This window comes from Lactuca serriola, chromosome 7 (assembly GCF_051521515.1).
Source record: "Lactuca serriola cultivar US96UC23 chromosome 7, Lser_US96UC23_V15, whole genome shotgun sequence".
Classification (NCBI taxonomy): Eukaryota; Viridiplantae; Streptophyta; class Magnoliopsida; order Asterales; family Asteraceae; genus Lactuca; species Lactuca serriola.
Window position 1 is genome coordinate 191,051,606 of NC_136414.1, and position 21,526 is coordinate 191,073,131.

Genomic DNA, 21,526 nt, shown 5'->3' on the forward strand with positions numbered 1-21,526 from the left:
ATGACCCATCGAAGTTTCGCGACAGAACCGGCACGATACCGGAAAGCGTAAATAGTGAATTTACGATAGAGCGATATTTAGCCTTAGCGATCTAAACAAAAGTCACAGAATATGTTAAACTAAGAACATCGATAAAAAGAACGCCCAAATCTGACTTCGTATGAAGAAGTTATGATTTTTCGAAGCTTCGGACTAGTAGTGTACAGCCCGAAATTCGAATATTTGATCGAGCGGTTTTTAGCCAACATGACCTAAACGAGAATCGTAGATCTCGTTGAGAGTAGCGTAACGAGAAAAAGATGGGCGAAAACGGATGTCGGATGAAGAAGTTATGAGGATTTAACGGACCAATCGTGTCCCGGCCCGTTAATAATATAAAATTTCAAATCGAGCCAAAATTATCCGACAAAGTCTAAACGAATGTTGTAGAGTACGTTCCCACCTTCGCGTGGATATAAAGAACGTCGAAAACGGAGCTCGTATGCGAAAGTTATGATTTTTAGAAGTCGAGAATGCAATTTGCGAAGGCTGATAAGGAACTGATGATGTGGCGCATTGTGGGCCGCCCATCGCTGATGAAGGAACGCGCTTCGGATCTTGACACGTCGCCCTTCGCATACGCCCCGCGTCCGAAGTCTGTACGCCCCACGTACCCTCGCCCTGATCTACTCCGAGTGTTAGACAGCTGGACCCTCGTTGGCGCTCTTATCCGATGACTACGCCCCGCGTAGGTCCGAGGTACGCCCAGCGTACCGAGGCCTCGCAGGGCTATAAAAGGGGGCCGATTATCCTTCATTTTTCACACCTTTCTTCACTCTCTCTCTAACTTCTTTCTCTCTCTAAGTGTTCTAAACACCCCCAAACCCTAGGAAAACCCCCTAGCTCCCGAGGGAAGCCCCGAGGCTCCCGGAGTCCCGAGAAAAAGGAGTTTTTCGGTTTCGAAACGCTGCTCCAATTAAGTCCCGGTTTTCGATAAAATTCGTTGTAAGTGTGCTACGCTTACGCAATTTTTTTATATAGCTTTCAAATAATTATTGGAATGTTATTAGGTCCTTAAAATAATTATTTGGGCTATTATTATGAGTTATATCGAGTATTATTAACGCCTAATAATACTCGTACTAATTAATTTGTCGCGGTTATCGTTAAACTAAACCCTAGTGGTATCGGTACTAGGTTTTATCGAAGGAATATCGTTTTAAGAGTATCGAAGCGCTGTCCGAGTACTGAGTCACCACCTACTCAGGTGAGTGCATAGTCCCTTTCATCTTACACATAGATATGAAGTATTTTATATAAACTATGTGCTATGTGTGCATATTATCTGAATACTTGCTGTCTATGTTGGATGAACATTTTATACATATTTTAAAGGATTTAAACTGTATACGTATTTTATATATACGAATATGTTGGGTATGAGATGGGTAGATGAATGATGAGAGATAGAAGATGATGTGAGTATATGTTGGCAGCTATAGACTTAGTGCCTATGGGACAAACACCGGTAGCTATGGACTTAGTACCTGTTAGACGATGGTAGCTATGGATTTAGTACCTATAGGAATTGGTAGCTATGGACTTAGTACCTGTTAGATAAAGATTGGTAGCTATGGATTTAGTACCCGATGAATAGACTATAGCAGCTATGGAATTAGTGCTTTATGAACGAACATTGGCAGCTATGGATTTAGTGCCAGTCCTATAACCCTGGAAGTAAGGGACTTCGGAATAAACAAATGCAGGATAGACGACTCTTAGGTTAAATCCTTAAGAGTAAAGAAGATAATGGGGATGGGTAATTGGGTTGATTGTTTGATTGAACATAATAATTATATTATTGTGGGTTGAAAACCCTATGTACTCACCAGGTTTCTCAACCTGTCCCACTCAGCTTATGAATATCACAGGTGACGAAGTGAAGTGACATTACACTGAGAGATTTAAAGAAATGTAGATCACTAGTGTAAATCATTGTAAGTTCTGTTTATGCTTATGTTTTGGTATTAACGATGACATCCCAAATGTTTTAAAATGAAATGAATACGTTTCTTCGAAATTGTTTTAATAACGTATTTACCATGTTTCTCTGGGAACAAATTTCGCAACCTTTTTATAAAATGAAGTACTCTGATTTTTATAAAGCATAAACAAAAAATCGGTCTTTTCTGGCCGTAATTTTGGGGATGTCACAGTGAATGACACATCTTCTCTGGTTTTATTCGATTCGGGGGCTACCCGATCTTTTGTATCTCTCACACTTAGCAAGCGATTTGTTGGAGCTTCGGGGGAGTTGGACTGTCCTCTTGATGTAGAGATCGCGGATGATAGGACGGTACGGGTTGCGAGGGTTCACCAGGGATGTACATTGCAGTTGTTTGATGAACAGTTTTCCGTGGATTTAGTCCCCATTCCCCTGCTAGGGAATAAGTTTATCGTGGGTATGGACATGTTGAGCCCCAATGGGGCAATGATCGACTGCGAGCAACAGCTCGTACGAGTTCGGACCCCAGTTGTGGGAGGTTTGGTAATTCAAGGTGAGAGGCCACAGTGTAGACTGACTTTGTGCTCAGCAGCAAGGGCAAGATGCTACCTATAACATGGTTGCGCAGGTTATGTCGCCTATGTCATGGATACCCGAGATAAGGGAAAGGCGACTATAGATGATGTACCGATCGTACGGGGAGTACCCAGACGTGTTCCCAAAGGATTTGCCTAGGGTACCTCCGGAGTGGCAGGTAGAGTTCAAGATTGACCTAGTTTCTGGTGTGGTCGGATAGCCCAGGCAGCATATCAGTTGGCTCCTCTCATGATGCAGGAGTTGTCTACACGGCTGCAGGAGCTATTTGACAAGAGGTTTATCACGCCGAGCAATTTCCATGAGGAGCCCCAATTCTGCTTGTGAAGAAGAAGAACGGGTCACATCGGATGTGTATACATTACCGGGAGTTGAACAAGGTACGGTGAAGAACCGTTATCCCCTTTCGAGGATTGACGATTTATTTGACTAGATTCAGGGTGCATCTTGGTTCTCCAAGATTGATCTACGATCGGGTTATCACCAGATATGAGTCAGGGATGACGATGTGTTGAAGACAACCTTTTGGACTCGTTATGGACACTATGAGTTCGTGGTGATGTCATTTGGGCTCACCAATGCTTCTGCCACGTTCATGGATCTCATGAACCCGTGTGTAGACCGATGTTGGACCAGTTTATGATAGTCTTCATCGATGATATCTTGGTTTACTCCAAAACTAAGGAGTAGTACGAGGAGCACCTGAGGGAGGTGCTGGATACACTGAGGAGGGAGAGACTTTTCGCAAAGTTCTCCAAGTGCGAGTTCTGGTTGTGAGAGGTGCAGTTTTTGGGGAACCTTGTCAACCAGATGGGTATTCTGGTAGATCCGGCCATGGTAGAGGTCGTGATGTAGTGGGAGGTTCCGAGGTCTCCATATGAGATTCAGAGTTTTCTTAGTCTGGTAGCTTATTATCAGAGATTCATCCGGGATTTCTCCAATATTCTTGTTCCATTGACCCGACTGACCAACAAGTCGGTGACATTCCTCTGGGGGCCTGAGCAGCAAGCAGCTTTCGATACTCTTAGATAGATGTTTTGCGAGGAACCGATTCTGACTTTTCCGAAGGGCGTCGACGATTTCGTCGTTTACTGTGACGCTTCAATCACGGGTATAGGTGCAGTGCTGATGCAGCGGGATCGCTATGGTTTTCTCCATCAAGATTTGGCGACACTATCTCTATGGGGTTTGTTGACAATTTACACGGACCACAAGAGCCTGAGGTATATGATGGACCAGCCGATTTTGAACATGAGGCAACTTTGGTGGTTAAATGTGGTGAAGGACTATGGTTGTGAGATCCTCTACCTCCCAGTGAAGGCCAATATTATGGTCGATGCTCTCAGCCGTAAGGCGGTTGCAGCTCCGATATGAGATATATGCCTGATGATGACAGTGATTACTCCATTGCTAGAACGGATTCGGTAGGCACAGGTCGAGGGTATGAAGGAAGAGCACCGGAAGTGTGAACGGATCATAGTCCAGATAGCTTCATTTGATTATTACAGTCGTGGGTTGTTGACCCTGCATCGGAGGGTTTGGGTTCCTTATTGGGGCGGTGTATGCCAGGTTCTGATGGAGGAGGCTCACAAGTCGAGATTCTGCATTCATCCCAGAGCGACAAAGATATATCGAGATATTTTCCCTAATTATTGGTGGCCCTGTATGAAGCGGGATATAGCATGGTATGTAGAGCGGTGCTTCACTTGCAGGAAAGGCAAGGCCGAGCACCTACGTCCTCACGACAAGATGCAGCCGTTGGAGATTCCCATGTGGAAATGGGAAGATATCACCATGGATTTCATCACAAAGCTTCCCAGGACTGCACGTGGAGTGGATTCGATTTGGGTCATTGTGGATCGGTTGACCAAGAGTGCACATTTCATCCCGATCCAGGAGAGTATATTGGTTGAGCAACTAGCCGAGACCTATGTGTCGGTGTCTGTTGTTTCAGACTGAGATGTTCGCTTCACTTCTAGATTTTGGAAGTGGTCTCATGACGAGATGGGCACTCGTTTTCACTTCAGTACAACTCTTCACCCTCAAACGAATGGGTAGAGTGAGACGACGATCCAGACTCTCGAGGACATGTTGCGCGCATGTGTATTGGATTTCATAGGCAGTAGGGATACATATCTTCCATTAGCGGAATTTTAATATAACAACAGTTATCATGCCAGCATAGATCAACCTCCCTTCGAGATGATCAATGGGAGGAAGTATAGGTGTGACATCCCCTAATTCTCGGCCAGAAAAGACCGATTTAATTTATGTTTTTTAAAACAAAATCAGAGAAATCCTTTTAAAAGATGTTGCGGAATTGGTCCCCAAAACAAAACATGATAAAGGTTTAGCAAAACCTTTCTTTAAGAAATGTATAGTTTCATTTCATATCAAAACCTCGGGATGTCATGTTCCGATACAGATCAAAATCATAAACAAGACATTATAAGCCTTTCAACAGTTATTTACAACTATTGGCCTATAATCCAAAAATCTCTCATCGTCCTCCGACTATGCTCGGGGTCCACTACCTGTAACATAAAAAACTGAGTGGGTCAGGCTTGGGAGCCTGGTGAGCATATAGGGTTTTCAACCCACAATAATAATAAACTTATTAAGTTCATCAATTAACAATAACCCTGATTACCCATTCCTGTTATCCTCACTTTACATCCATAAACACTTATCAAGAGGGACCTAGCCTAAAGAATATCATCGGGATGGACACTACTGCTGAGGGGTTTCCTCAGCCAGACATGTCCTAAAGGCAACCATGAGGGGGATGGAGTACAGCGAATGAACACCCAATTTCATTAACACCTACATGTTGCGGGCCTCCCAGCGTTCCACTTGACTATCTAGAAAGTCTGTGGTCATCATCAAAACTCCGCTAGATGACTGGATCACAATCACATCGAGGTCTCTCATCACTTTTATTTCATCACACATCACTTTCTACCCATGTTTTACCCAACATATTTGTAGATAAAAATACATATACAGTTTAAAGCTTGTATAAAACATCTATTCAACAGTCACCTCAATTAAACAATTAATATAATTACACGTAGCATGTATTGTATAGAAAATACTTCATATCTAGGATTAAGATGAAGGTGACTATACACTCACATGATTTGATGATAATCGGGAAGCAATTCGTTTCCTAAAACGATCGTTTCTAATAAAACTGGGAATTTTATTGAGAAACCAGGATCTGCAAAGGTCGGGCTTCGAAACCGAAAAGATAAATTTTTTCGGGCCTCTCGGGCACTTCGAGGCGTATTCCGGGGGTTATAATCGATACCGGGGCTTTGGGGGATGTTAGAATGAAAGAAATATGGGTTTAGGGGCCAAAAATGACAAGTTTTCAAATATTCCCCGGGAGGTCTCGCACCCTCCTATTTATAGGCTACGAGGCTGTTGATCGGACGACTGAGAGGAAGCCACGCGGCAGCAGATGCGAAGGCACGCAGGTGGCTCACACGTGGGTTGCGCATGCGAGGGTCTCGCTACCGGCCTCTGATTGGACCGAGGTCTAGGTCCGAGACTTCGGACGTGGCACTCCCTGCGAAACTCGGATGTGTCATAAAGGGGTACGAGATAGCTTCTGATCGGCCGAGCCTTCGGTCTGAAGAGAATGCAACACCCGTCGACAGGTGGATTCGGATGAGTCAGCAGAATTCTAGACATGTGTCGGATGCGAGGCGAGGACACGTGGCCGAAGTCCACATATGCGAGATTTCTCAGTTTTGACAATGTTTCTCGATTTTCACGCCAAAACTTCTAAAATCCATAACTTTTGCATACGAGCTCCGTTTTTTACGTTCATTATATGCACGCGTAGGTAAAATTACACTCTACAACTTTCATTTAGAATTTGTAGGCTAATTTTGACTTTAATTTTCATATTATTATTTTTAACAAACCGGGACAGGAAATCCGTTAAAAATTCATAACTTCTTCATCCGACTTCCGTTTTTGTCTGTCTTTTTACTGTTGTGCTACTATTGATGTGACCTTCGATTCTCGTTTAGGTCGTGTCGGCTAAGAATCACTCGATCTAAAATTCATGTTTTTAGCTGTCTACTGCTAAGCTGAAACTTCGAAAAAATCATAACTTCCTCATACGAAGTCAGATTTGGGCGTTCTTTTTATACATACTCTCGGTTTAACGAACACTACGACTTTCATTTAGATCACTAAGAATAAAAATTATTTAATCAAAAACTCACTTTTTACGACATTCGGCACTGTGCGGGTTTTGTCACGAAACTTCGACAGGTCATAACTTCTTCGTTATAACTCGGATTTTGGTATTCTTTATGTATTCGTAATCCTTGTCACGACCACTACAACTTTCTTAATAGATATCGGATTTATCTAATATTTATTTTTGATGCTCATTTTTATTCTTAGTTAATTAAACCCTAATAATTAAGCATAAAACACATAATTCACATAATATTCACATAATATTCACATAATTCCTTTTCATTCCTTCAAAATGACTTACAAAGGTTAACCTAGACTATAACGTCAATATTAATGCGTAGCCTAGAAACACGGGCATTACAATTCTCTCCCCCTTAAGATGATGCCGTCTCCAGAATCACATATCAACAAACAAATGCGGGTAGCGACTCATCATGTTACTCTCCGTTTCCCAGGTGAGATTTGGCCCATTCGTATGTTTCCAACGCACAAGCACTAAATCTACCATCTTGCGTCGCTACTTCTTAGTCTTACGGTCAACGATTACCTCAGGTTCTTCAATCAACCTCTTGTTTTCATCCAACCTTAATTCAGAAATGGGAATTATGTCGGGCAAATCTCTCGTAAACTTTCTCAAATAACACACATGAAAGGTGTTATGAATACCACATAGTTCTTCCGGTAATTCTAGCTTGTAAGCTTGATTCCCGATCTTCTGAAGAACTTTGAATTGTCCAATAAACCTTGGACTCAACTTTCCTCGTTTCCCGAATCTTGTAAGTCCCTTCCACGGTGAGACTTTAAGCAAAACCGAATCCCCAACTTCGAAGGTCATCGGTCGTCTTTTCTTGTCAGCATAGCTCTTTTGACGATCTTGAGCTGCTAACATCCTTTCCCTAATCACTTTCAACTTCTTAGCAGTCTCATGGACTATCTCGGGGCCTATAATTTGCTTTTCCCCAGCTTCCAGCCAATGTGACGGCGTTCGACACTTTTCTCCATACAAATCATGATAAGCTACCATCTTGATGCTTGAGTGGAAACTATTATTATAGGAAAATTCTACTAGAGGTAAGTGTTCACCCCGGTTACCTTGGAATTCTAGGGTACATGCTCTCAGCATATCCTCCAATGTTTGAATTGTTAGTTCGCTCTGGCCATCAGTTTGCGGATGGTAAGCTGTACTCAAACACAACTTGGTACCCAATTCCTCTTGTAGACTCCTCCAAAACCTTGAGGTAAAACGGTTGTCATGATCGGATACAATCGTTAACGGGACACCGTGAAGCCTCACAATTTCCTTCACGTAAGAATTCGCAAGTTTATCCTTAGACTATTTCTCGTTGGCAGCTATGAAACGCGCACTCTTAGTTCTAGCCAGTTTAGTCACGAAATCCATGGTGATGTCTTCCCGTTTACCCATGGGTACGGGTAACGGTTCTAAACTCCCATACGATTTTTGATGTTGTGCCTTAACCCTAGCACAAGTTACACACTCGGCCACATACTTAGCAACATCGAGCTTCATCGTCGTCCACCAATAATAGGGCTTTAGATCCCTATACATTTTTGTACTGCCGGGATGAATCGAGTACATGGTCTTGAGAGCTTCTTCCATCAAAAGATCTCTTACTCTGCCCGTCTTAGGTACCCAAATCCTATCTTGGAATACCTTCAACCCTTGGTTGTTTGTACCGAATTCTAACGTTTTACCCAAATGTTCTTCCTTTCGGTCATTTTTCTCTAAATCTTTTTTTAAACTTTCCACAATTGTCGAGACAACTTCAATTCTCAACGCTCTTGGCCTTTTCTTTTCAAGGTTTACCTTCTGACTGAGTGCATCAGCAACAACATTTGCTTTACTAGGGTGGTAAAGTATCTCACAGTCGTAGTCCTTGAGTAACTCTAGCCAGCGTCGTTGCCTCATGTTCTATTCCTTCTGATAAAGATAGTGCCTCCATATCTTTAAGGCGAATACTACCGCTACCAACTCCAGATCATGAGTGGGGTAGTTCTTTTCATGATCCTTCAATTGCCTCGATGCATACGCGATCACTTTATCCCTTTGGTTCAGAACACAACCTAACCCAACTCCAGAGGCATCACTATAGACTACAAAGTCATCAACTCCTTCAGGTAACGAAAGAATCAGTGCTTTACACAATCTTTTCTTTAACTTCTCAAAGGCTTCCTTATGCTTCTCATTCCAAGTATAAGTAGCTCATTTGTGGGTCAAAGCTATTAATGGAGTAGCGATCGAAGAAAAGCCTTGGATAAACCTTCGGTAATATCCAGCTAATCCTAAAAAGCTTTGAATCTCCATCGGGCTTTTTGGTTGTTCCCACTTCATCACAGCTTCAATCTTTGTTGGGTCAACCATTAATCCTTCTAGGTTAACCACATGACCTAAAAATGGGACTTCTTGAAAAAATTCACATTTGGAGAACTTTATGTATAGCTTCTCCTTTTTCAGGACTTCTAGCACTTCACGCGGATGCTTTTCATGCTCCTGCTTGCTTTTCGAATAAATCAAGATATCATCTATGAATACCATCACAGATTTATCAAGGTATGATTTACAAACCCTGTTCATCAAATCCATGAAAGCTGCTAGGGCATTGGTTAGTCCGAACGACATAACCAAATATTCATAGTGTCCATATCTTATTCTAAATGTAGTATTTTCGATATCCTGCTCTCTTACCTTTAGTTGATGGTACCCTGACCTAAGATCGATCTTCTAGAAGTAGCTCGAACCTTGCAACTGGTCGAACAAGTCATCGATCTTCGGCAATGGGTACTTATTCTTTATTTTTTCTTTATTCAGCTCTCTGTAATGGATGCACATTCTCATGCTCCCATCCTTCTTTACAAATAACATAGGGGCTCCCCAGGGCGATGAACTAGGTCGAATGAAACCTTTGTCCAATAACTCCTGAAGTTGTGTCATAAGTTCTTTCATCTATGTTGGTGCTAATCGATACGGTGCTTTTGCTATCGGCGTCGCTCCTGGTAACAAGTCGATATGGAATTCTACTTGTCGATCAGGGGGCAATCCGGGAAGATCTTCGAGAAAGACTTTCGGGTAGTCACACACCACCGAAATATTATGCACCTCCTTCTTTTCCTTCTTAGCATCGATCACGAACGCTAGATATGATGTACATACCTTGGCCAAACACTTTCTGGCTTTTATTAGGGAAATGAATCCAGAGTTTACTAGGCGTTTGTCTCCATACACCATAAACGACTCTTTCCCTGGCGGGTTTACTTTTACTATCTTCTTCCTACACAATATTTACGGCATCATTGGCACTAAGACAATCCATTCCTAAAACTATGTTGAATCCATTTAACTCGATAGGCAATAATTCCTCGTGGAACTTATTCCCATCCAAGTCAATGAGGATGTTTTTCATACGGTGGCTAACAGGTATAAACTTGCCACTAGCAATCTCGACTATTATAGCATTAACTAGTCTATCTACCAGCAAAGCTAGTTTTCTACCAAATTCATGCGATATAAAGGAGTAATTAGCTCTAGAATCAAACAAAATTTGGGCAGGCAATTCGTTTACAAGAAAGGTACCTGAAGCGACATCGACTTCTTCTTTTGCAGCTTCAAGTGTCATCTAAAAGGCTCTCGCCTTCGGCTTTGGTTGAAGATTAGGCTTTGGTGCATCCTTCCTCTTTGGACAGTCTTTCAAAATATGCCCTTCTTTATGGCACTCAAAACATACCCTCTTGTCGGACGGACACACATTGGCATAATGCCCAGTCTTTCCACATTTGTAGCAAGTAACCCCCTCACTACATTTCCCAAAGTGCTTTTTCTTGCACTTCTCACACCATTTCACTTCGGCTCCTCCTCCGAATTTTCTCAAACCAGTCTTCGAGAACTTGTTCTTTTTATTGGAACCTGAAGTTCCTTCAAACTTTCCCTTTTTACCAACTTCTACCCTCTCCAGACCCTTCTCTATGATCTGAATCTCAACATTCTTAGCATCCCAAATGGCGGCTTTCAAAGTGGTTGCTTGTTTAACCATCGGACCAAAGTCCGTTGGTAATCCGAGGGCAAACTTGTTGACCTTAGAGAGTTCAATTGGAACTAGATGAGGAACAAGCTTCATCTTTTCCGTAAAACTAGCAGCATATTCAGTAACGCTCATCTTTCCCTTCTTCAAATTCTGGAACTCGTTATTAATTTCCAGAAGATCCTGCTCTGAGCAGTATTGCAATTTCAGCTGTACCACAAATTCTTCCCAAGACATCTTGCTAGCTTCTCCCTTGGGCATTGAATTAGCTAGTAACTTCCACCAGCTCAATACACCAGATTTTAAAAGAGGAATTGCAAGTGTTGTCTTTTGTTTGTTGCTGCACTCACAACTTTCAAGCATCGTCTCCATTTCGGAGATCCAATTCATGACTTCCACCGGTGTCGGACATCCAGATAGACACGGTGGTTTAGATGCCATGAAATCTTTGTATTTGCATCCGCGTCCATCAACTCCTCTATCCTGGTTGTTTTGTCTAACTATCGGTGGGTTGGCTTAACCAAGAGTCCCATTGTAGTTCCCTCCTACTGATTGCCCTTCATTCAGTTCAGGTTGTTCAACAGGTATCGTAGTTTCTTCCCTATTATGTTTTAGTAATCACCTGGTCTCCTCCATTTGGCGATCTAATATCATCTGCATCATTGCTTGTACCCCAACCATCGTCATTGGCTCAGGTGCAGCTCCTACAACAGGTACTTGCTCAACTACTTGGGGTTGAGGTTGTTGATTCTTGTTTCCGTTTGCATTTTCAACTCCACTGCGAGTTCTTGCCATTACAATCTATATACCGAATAAGGCGAATTTAGGTCTTTATCCTCGATAGGTATTTAAATTCCCTTATCACTCTGAAATGTTTACATGTTAGTTCTAATATCGTAATCGTACGCTTAGAATCCTACACACATAAGGTTTCCAGATCCGGTCGGCAACAGACCATAGATCCAAACAAATAGTGTCATATATGGCAAACATATAGCATTTAACACATAAAAGCATCTTAGGCATCTTTCCTAAAATAAACTAGTGCTTGTGTCTAAAATATGGTAGACACTCATCTCACAATCATCACTTAGCATTCTAAGTTTAAGCCTAGAAATCCTATAATTTCTTAGTTAGCTTAAGCTAATGCTCTGATACCAACTGTGACATCCCCTAATTTCCCAGCTAGAAAAGACCGATTTAATTTATGCTTTTTAAAATAAAATCAGAGAAATCTTTTTAAAAGATGTTGCGGAATTGGACCCCAAAACAAAACATGATAAAAGTTTAGCAAAACCTTTCTTTAAGAAATGTATAGTTTCATTTCATATCAGAACCTCGGGATGTCATGTTCTGATACAGATCAAAAGCATAAACAAGACATTATAAGCCTTTCAACAGTTATTTACAACTACAGGCCTATAATCCAAAAATCTCTGGTCGTCCTCCGACTATGCTCGAGGTCCACTACCTGTAACGTAAAAAGCTGAGTTGGTCAAGCTTGAGATCCTGGTGAGCATATAGGGTTTTCAACCCACAATAATAATAAACTTATTAAGTTCATCAATCAATAATAACCCTAATTACCCATTCCCGTTATCCTCACTTTACGTCCCTAAACACTTATCACAAGGGACCTAACCTAAAGAATATCATCAGGATGGACACTACTGCTGAGGGGTTTCCTCAGCCATACATGTCCTAAAGGCAACCATGAGGGGGATGGAGTACATCGAATGAACACCCAATTTCATTAACACCTATAGGTTGCAGGCCTGCCAGCGTTCCACTGGACTGTCTCATTAAGTCTGTAGTTGTCATCCAAACTCCACTAGATGACTAAATCACAATCACATCGAGGCCTCTCATCACTTTTATTTCATCACACATCACTATCTACCCATGTTTTACCCAACATATTTGTAGATAAAAATACATATACAGTTTAAAACTTGTATAAAACATCTATTCAACAGTCACCTCAATTAAACAATTAATATAATTACACGTATCACGTATTTTATAGAAAATACTTCATATCTAGGTGTAAGATGAAGTTGACTATACACTCACATGATTTGATGATAATCGGGAAGCAATTCGTTTCCTAAAACGATCGTTTCTAATAAAACCGAGAGTTTTATTTAGAAATTGGCTCTGCAAAGGTCGGGCTTCGAAACCGAAAAGATAAATTTTTCGGGCTTCTCGGGCACTTCGAGGTGTATTCTGGAGGTTATAATCGATACCGGAGCTTTGGGGGATGTTAGAATGAAATAAATATGGGTTTGGGGGCTAAAAATGACAAGTTTTCAAATATTCCTCGGGAGGTCTCACACCCTCCTATTTATAGGCTGCGAGGTTGTTGATCGGACGGCTGAGAGGAAGCCACGCGACAGCAGATGCGAAGGTGCGCAGGTGGATCGCATGTAGGTTGCGCATGCGAGGGTCTCGCTGTCGGCCTCTGATTGGACTGAGGTCTAGGTCCGAGACTTCGGACGTGGCACTCCCTGCGAAGCTCGGATGTGTCATAAAGGGGTACAAGGCAGCTTCTGATCGGTCGAGCCTTCGGTCCGAAGAGAATGCGACATGCGTCGACAGGTGGCCTTGTATGAGTCAATAGATTTTTGGACACGTGTCGGATGTGAGGCGAGGACGCGTGGCCGAAGTCTACGTATGCGAGATTTCTCGGTTTTGACAATGTTTCTCGATTTTCGCGCCAAAACTTCTAAAATCCATAACTTTCACAGACGAGCTCCGTTTTTTACGTTCTTTATATGCTCGCGTAGGTAAATTACGCTCTACAACTTTCGGTTAGACTTCGTCAGCTAATTTTGACTTTATTTTATTATTATTATTTTAAACAGACCGGGACAGGAAATCCGTTAAAAATTCATAACTTCTTCATCCGACCTCCGTTTTCGTATGTCTTTTCACCGTTGTGCTACTATAGACGAGACCTTCGATTCTCGTTTAGGTCGTGCCGGCTAAAAATCACTCGATCTAATATTCGAGTTTTTAGTTGTCTACTACTAAGCTGAAACTTCGAAAAATCATAACTTCCTCATACAAAGTCAGATTTGGGCATTCTTTATATACCTACTCTCGGTTTAACGAAAACTAAGACTTTCGTTTAGACCACCAAGGCTAAAAAGTAGTTTATCAAAAACTCACTTTTTACGACATTCGGCATCATGCCGGTTTTGTCGCAAAACTTCGACAGGTTATAACTTATTCATTATAACTCAGATTTTGGTATTCTTTATATATCTGTAATCCTTGTCACGACCACTACAAATTTCTTATTAGATATCGGCTTTGTCTAATATTTATTTTTGACGCTCATTTTTATTCTTAGTTAATTAAACCATAATTATTTAGGCATAAACACATAATTCACATAATTCCTTTTCATTTCTTCAAAATGAGTTACAAAGGTTAACCTAGACTATAACGTCAATATTAATGCCTAGCCTAGAAACACGGTTATTACAGTAGGACCCCAATTTGTTGGGGCGGGGTCAGCCAGAGAGTCATGGGGAGTATTGAGGTGGTACTCAAGACCACAGAAAAGATCCAGCAGGTTCGGAGCAGGCTCCAGATTGCTCAGAATCGGCAGAAAAGCTATAGTGACATCCGCCGATCAGACTTAGAGTTTTAGGTAGGAGATATGGTTTTCCTTAAGGTGTCACCCTGGAAGGGTGTCATTTGGTTTAGGAAGAGGGGCAAGTCGAGCCCAGGTACATCGGTCCTTTTAGAGTTTTGGATCGGGTGGGCCGTGTAGCTTATCGTCTGGATCTTCCCACCAAGCTTATTCAGATCCACAGTACTTTTCATGTCTCCCAGCTGCAGAAATGCTTAGTGGATGATTCTGTAGTTGTGCCTTTGGAGGATATTCAGGTGCACAACCGCCTGAATTACACCGAGAGACCAGTAGCGATCCTCGACAGGATGACGAAGGATCTAAGGAATAACAGGGTAGAGTTGGTGAAGGTGCAGTGGCAGCACCATAATGGCTCAGAGTGCACTTAGGAGCCAGATGAGGAGATAAGGCAGCATTACCCAAAGTTATTTGAGGCAGTAGATTTCGAGGACAAAGTCTGAGACAAGTGGGGGAGAATTGTAACGCCTGGTTCCTGAGACATATTTAACTTAAATTTATTCCATTTTATAGAGCAAATCGACGAGTAGAGAGCTCCAAACTCGTCGAGTAGAGATCATAAGGGTCGCGTAATTTAAGTAACATACTCGTCAAGTTGGGAGGCCTCAACTCGACGAGTAGGCTGGCAGGGATGAATCCTTAAATCTCGAAACCCTAATGCTATTGTGAGTGTTTATGAGCTATTTCAAGTGTTTTAGTGTGTGTTTTGAAGCCATTGGAAGAAAGAGAAGCTTGAGGACACAAGAAGGAGTTTATAGATCCATAACCCTTGCTTCATCCACGACATTTTGCTAGTATAAAGCTTGAACCTTGTTGTGTGGTCATTTAGATCTCCATTTTTTAAGTTCCTTGCTTATTTTGTTCCAAATGAAATAATGCTTGGGATTTGGACGTCCTAAGTGGAGAACACTTCGATCTAGCGCCTTAAGGGGTTTTCATGGCATACAGGTGCCAACTTTATGGCTATGGAAGTCCCATGGAACCTTTGGACCATCATTTTGGTCTTTTGAAGCTTCTATGGACATGCATCTGGATAAATTTTAAGACTTTATGTGATCATTTAGTCCCTAGAGTCTAGATCTATGACCTCATGTTTTATCTTTTAGTTTTTATGGTGTTCAGATTAAGACCTTGGCCTTTTTGGGTTAGGGTTTAGGCTTAATCCATTTAGGAAAAGTATTAATGGGTAAAGTTGGAAACTTTACCCTTCTAGAGGCATTTCCATTCTAGATCTGGAACATGGGACTTGGACTTGAAGGATAAGGGCTTAATGAATTAAGAAGGATTGACAGACTGATGAACTCGACGAGTCCATAAGGGAACTCGGCGAGGTGGTTTGGAATGTTCCCACCTTTATTGAAAAAGGAAGGAACTCGACGAGTTGTACTGGGAGAGTCTCGATTCTGTTAAGAAGGAGGAAATCAGGGAGTTAGAGGAAAACTCGACGAGTTGGATCGCGATTTCACGATTTTGTGATTTATGGGAACTCAGTGAGGTGGGGAGTAAACTCGATGAGTTGAGTTAACTCAAAGCGTTGACTTTGACTTTGACCTAGATTTGACTTTGACCATAGTTGACCCTAAAGGGTTATGAGCATAAAAGGGTATCTAAGGGGTTGCTTTGTTTCAGGGAGTGAGTAGAGCTGATTCCGAACAGAGACGTTTCAACTATCATCCGACATTTGAGGTGAGTTTCCTCCTGGATTGAATGGGTCGAAGGCACCAATGCCAACCCGTGTATGCTATGTGTGCTGATTAGTAGTTATGTGTGGGCAAGGCCCGTATCTTAGCATTACTTGAGTATGTATAAGGAATAGATTGGTAGATTTGGGTATTCTTGTTGTCTGTGTGATACTTGTATGTGTTCTTAGTTAGCTGAGTGTGGGCAGGGCCACTATTAGCCGAGTGTGGGCGACTCGGGGTTCGTATCTCTTAGATAGCCGAGTCTGGGCGGGGCCCGTATCTCCTATATAGTTGAGTTTGGGTGAGGCTCGTATCTCACTAAGCGTGGGCGGGGCCCGTACTTCTTAAGGCGGGGCCCGTTACCGAGTGTGGGTGAGGCCCGTATCTCTTTGAGTGTAGGTGGGGCCCATATCTCCTAGTTGCATGTTATGTGTATGGTATGTGGTAGTTTGGGGAGACTTACTAAGCTTCATGCTTACAATTTTCAGTTTTGGTTTCAGGTACTTTAGGTAGCAAAGGGAAGAGAGCTCGTGATGACAGCATTGCACACACCATGATGTTTAGCCTGGGATGTTACTCTGATATATTTGACATGTGTTTTGATATGGATATAACGATTATGATATTTTGTGATACTATGATTTCTGTTTTGATAAGATGATTTTAATAAATGTGGTTTATTTAATGATTTAAAAATGAAATTTTCGGTCTTGATTTTTGGGTTGTTTCATTTTGTCAAGTAGCTTGAGTATGTCGGACAAAAGTGCCCTTCGGTGCTTGAATTCTTATGCTTTTAATTTTGATTATTCTAAAACATGTGACACCTTTGACAACCAAGCCACAAACGATTTCTTGTGATCATGAATACTTTCCCCATTTTCAATGAATCAAGGTTTCAAGCTTTTATCCATAGCAGAATTTAATGGCCGCCCAAAAGATCACTATGATCAACAAACCGGAACGAGGATCTCATCATCATCTTAACGATCCATATCAACACTAGCATTTACGTAGCTGCACTCGATGGACTCTTAAATATGAACTCTCTGTTCACAATTGTCGAAGCAATTCAATGCAGAAAAGCATAAACATCAGTTGAAATATAAACTAAAAGAATAGAAGTGACCAATATAATCATGGAAGCAACTGTATTAATAGTCGATTGACTCCCACAAGACAACATCCCCAGTCGAATCTCGATCATATTCACCATTGATGGCATCAAGAACAAACACCCCATCACTGATCCAATAGACGATCCAAGCAATCCAAACCTCAACATTTTAACATTAATATGTGCCCTAAAAGCCTCATCAACATCCTTACTATTCAGCAGATTGATGGCGAGCTTAAGACCTTGAGTGACAAGACAAGAAGAGGAAGAAGCTAAACGATACAACCTTGAATCATAGAAGCTTCTTGGCGACGGAAACATCGGCGTCGCAGGTGGATCGGATCTCAAGGCCGCGTTGACCCGAAATGGTGAAGGCAGCATATTTATAGGTTTATGTAAAGAAATTTGACACATATCAGTTAACTCGTCTTTAAGTTATGTTCTATTTGTTTCTACGCCTTTTTCTTTTTCTGGAGAATACATCTACATTTTGACTACAGATAATCAAAACAAGGACCAAGATACCCTCGTTTTTGTGTAAGAGCTTCACGTGACCAGCCATGAACAACCTTTTTTCTGAAACTCTTTTGACCAAACTACCCTTGAAGCTTTTATCACTTTAATTTTTAGAACATGCTTCATCTTTCCATTGGGATTACATGCAGTAAAAAGAAGAAGCGATGATGGTGGAGTATGGAGATGATGAAAGAATCAGTGTGAGAAGTAGCATGAACATGAAGTCATCATGATCTTAGTGTCAATATGAATACTTGTAGGCTAAAGTTAAGCTGGTATTTGAATATGTACGCTGACATCAAGAAGTTTCAATCAGTGATACTTGCTTCAAATGACCTCAAGAAGGAGGGCCCATATGATGAGCCTTTTTTATGACAACTTTTCTTTCGAAATTCTCGAAGCGACCATATGTTCTTCCATAAAAGAACTTTTTTGCAGAGAGTGTCATGTTTTGGAGAATCAAAAGAGTTAATCTTTTTTTGAAATATGACTGAAATACCCCTGCTGCATCTCATTCTTTTCTACAATTCCTTTTACCCATGCATCCAATATACCACGTGACAAACCATACTTCAATAGCTTCTTTGATGCTATTTAATGTGTACATGTACAGTAGGTCGGTAGCAATTAACATTGACTACTCAAAGAAACATGGTTTGTAAATGCAAAAGAGATATAGTTGCATGGGAATAGTTGACAAACAGATAGAGGATTGTGTTCTTTAGGGAAAATGACTTACAAGCCCAACTAAGTTTCCAAACCGGTCAAAAAACCTCAATTATGTTTTGTCTGTTAAAAAAAACCGAACAAACTTAACATTTTGTCTAAAAAGCCCAACTAAGTTACATTTTTCTGAAAGTCAAATAAGAAAAACAAATGACGTGGCTCATTACCGTATCGGGAAAATGACTTGTTACACCAACGAAGTTTCCAAAACGTTTAAAAAACTCCAATAATGTTTTGACTGTTCAAAAAAAAAACCCAACGAACTTAAACAAAACAAAATTGGGATTTTTTTGAACGGTTTGGAACTTTGTTGGACTTTTTAGACAAAAAGTTAAGTTCGTTGGGTTTTTTTGAACAGATAAAACATGATTAGGATTTTTTTTAATGGTTTGGAAACTTCGTTGGGCTTTTAAGTCATTTTCCCATGTTCTTTATCCCAACAGAAAAGGCACAAAAGACCAATATGTAAAGCTTGGATTAGTGTGTGATCTATTTCTATTTTCTCTAATCAATTGCATAAAAATGAGACTATTTTCATTTCGCCAATACTACTACAATTCATTTATGCAACTTCAACCTTAAGGAAATTAAGGGTTGCTTCCATGCACATTTAACTGTAAGTGAAGCCCAACATGGATGATTAGTTGACACTAAAAGGAGAAGGGATGATGGGTGAAGATGAGTTAAAACAAGCACACAATGATTTCAATAAGAATTATACACAAAACTTAAGAAGAAAAATCAAATAAAAGACATATAAAAAAACATTTACATAAACAATATACAAGGTAATCTTACTATTGCTCAATGAGAGAGAGAGAGAGAGAGAGATAGATAGAGAGAGAGAGAGTAAATCTTACCAGAGGACGCTGACGGAAAATGAAAGAAATGTCGAAACACCTACAGATAAGGGGTGATCCCATGAGCACAACATAACATCTCAAAAGAAACCACTTTGTTCACTTTATTCGGCACAAGTTGATTGATATGGACTTTGTGATGACAAAGGACCTCTCGGGAAAAATCAAATGTCAGAAAACAATAACCAACGTCGAAATGCTTTACATAAATACCAATCCCGCACCCAGGAGGATTGATGAAATTAGCATGTTAACCAGGAAATGCTACGCCATCTTCTAGCTGAAATATGTACTTCTGTTGAAGAGTAGCAAGCTAATCTAGAGTCGGAACGACGCTAATTGGAGAATCCATGGTAAAGAGAAAAAAGATCAAGAAAGAAAACGAGGCAAAGAACAACGACAATGGAAAAACCGAAGGGGCATATAATATAAAAGGCAACACACAGTGGGAAATTTGAAAACCGTAATGATAGCAGCTGACATCAATATTGGGGAACTTTTGCGACATGTAGTCGAAAAGATAGGGACAAAGAATAACGAGACACATCATTCTAGACTAGTTACATCTGTTACGACTAAGAAAGCCTACACCATAAAGGATAAGACTAAGGAGAATTGATAGCGCACCTTCCAGACACCAATGGTGCTAGTCGCATAGCTGGCTAGTGGCTGTCTCGAGAACCTCACACTAATTCCAGCCCATATTAGACTACGTCCCGACATTTAATGGCTAGCTTGGAACATGCGCGGGAAAGTCAACAAATGACAAATCGGCACCTGCTAAATCTAGTAAAGATTTACGCACCACTACCATCGCTAAACCAATCGCAATTTAGACATTGGACAAAGGAACGATCTACTAATCAACACCTTTGTCCTGATTAGGGCCTAACACTCCTATCTCCACAAGTGGGACTTACACCCTGATCCTCACTCTATAAGACACACGCCTTCAATGGTAAAGGGATTGCATCCCACACTCATAGACTTATGCTACATTCATACACTAATCTCTTCTAGAGACTGACTTAATCGTCAGATCATTTTCCCGGGACCTCCTCCTAGAGATCGGCTGACAGCCTTCCTTTTCTGTTGTTGTGATTACAGATCTTCACCGAAATCCACCTCATTAAGCCATCACAGCTATACTGGAGGCCTAATATCACATCAGAATATATGTATAGAAATAGAGAATTTAGGTTACGACATTCCAAAATTGTTAAACATGCTAAGTCTTGGTTCTTTAAAAGTCACAAATGACACACACACACACACACACACACACATATATATATATATATATATATATATATATTAGTGTTGCAATACCATAACTCGTATAGAGTATTGTTATTTGATGTCTATTTGACATATATCATGTATATTTCATAAAAACTTTAACAGTTACATCTTTAATTGACCATAAATATGTTCCTATCACACACACACACATATATATATATGTGTGTGTGTGTGTGTGTGTGTGTGTGTGTGTGTTAGTGTGCATATAAATGTTCATTTGAAACCATGCTAATTTTATGACATAGAGACGCAATCCAAATCCACTCATCTTGGATATATATATATATATATATATATATATATATATATATATATATATATATATATATATATATTGCAAAATAAAAAAATCCGAGCATTCTTTTTTTTAAATATTATTTTTTTATTTAATTATTCCAAAACAAATTAAAAAAAACTAAAAAAGATACTGTTTTTTTCGAAATAGAAGTGACATTCTTATAGAATATTACACAGTAAATAATGAAATCAAATTTTTAGAATGTTAAAATATTTTAATATTCTACAAAAATTGATAGGTATATTAAAATACTCTAATATTTTACTAAAATTTGATAGATTTGTTAGAATATTCTAATATACTATTAGATTTTTTTGAATACTTATACTTTAATATTCTAGTGGGATATTCCAACGTTCTAAAATTTCGATTTTAATATTTAGAATATAATATTCTATTATAATATTTCACATGTATTTTGAAAAAAAAAACAGTTATTATTATTTATTTATTTTGGATAACATAATTGACAAAAAAAAATATTTAAAAAAAAATCAAAAGTTTTCATTTATTTTACATTTTACAATTATTTTTTTATCT

General features: G+C 40.2%; 1 protein-coding gene across 1 annotated transcript; it reads right to left on the reverse strand.

Moving 5' to 3' along the window:
• Window positions 1-17,239: 17,239 nt before the first annotated feature.
• On the reverse strand, window positions 17,240-17,665 carry LOC145064675 (uncharacterized). Its single transcript, XM_079012078.1, has one exon. The coding sequence runs from the start codon at window positions 17,663-17,665 to the stop codon at window positions 17,240-17,242; it is 426 nt and encodes a 141-aa protein (XP_078868204.1).
• Window positions 17,666-21,526: the final 3,861 nt, after the last annotated feature.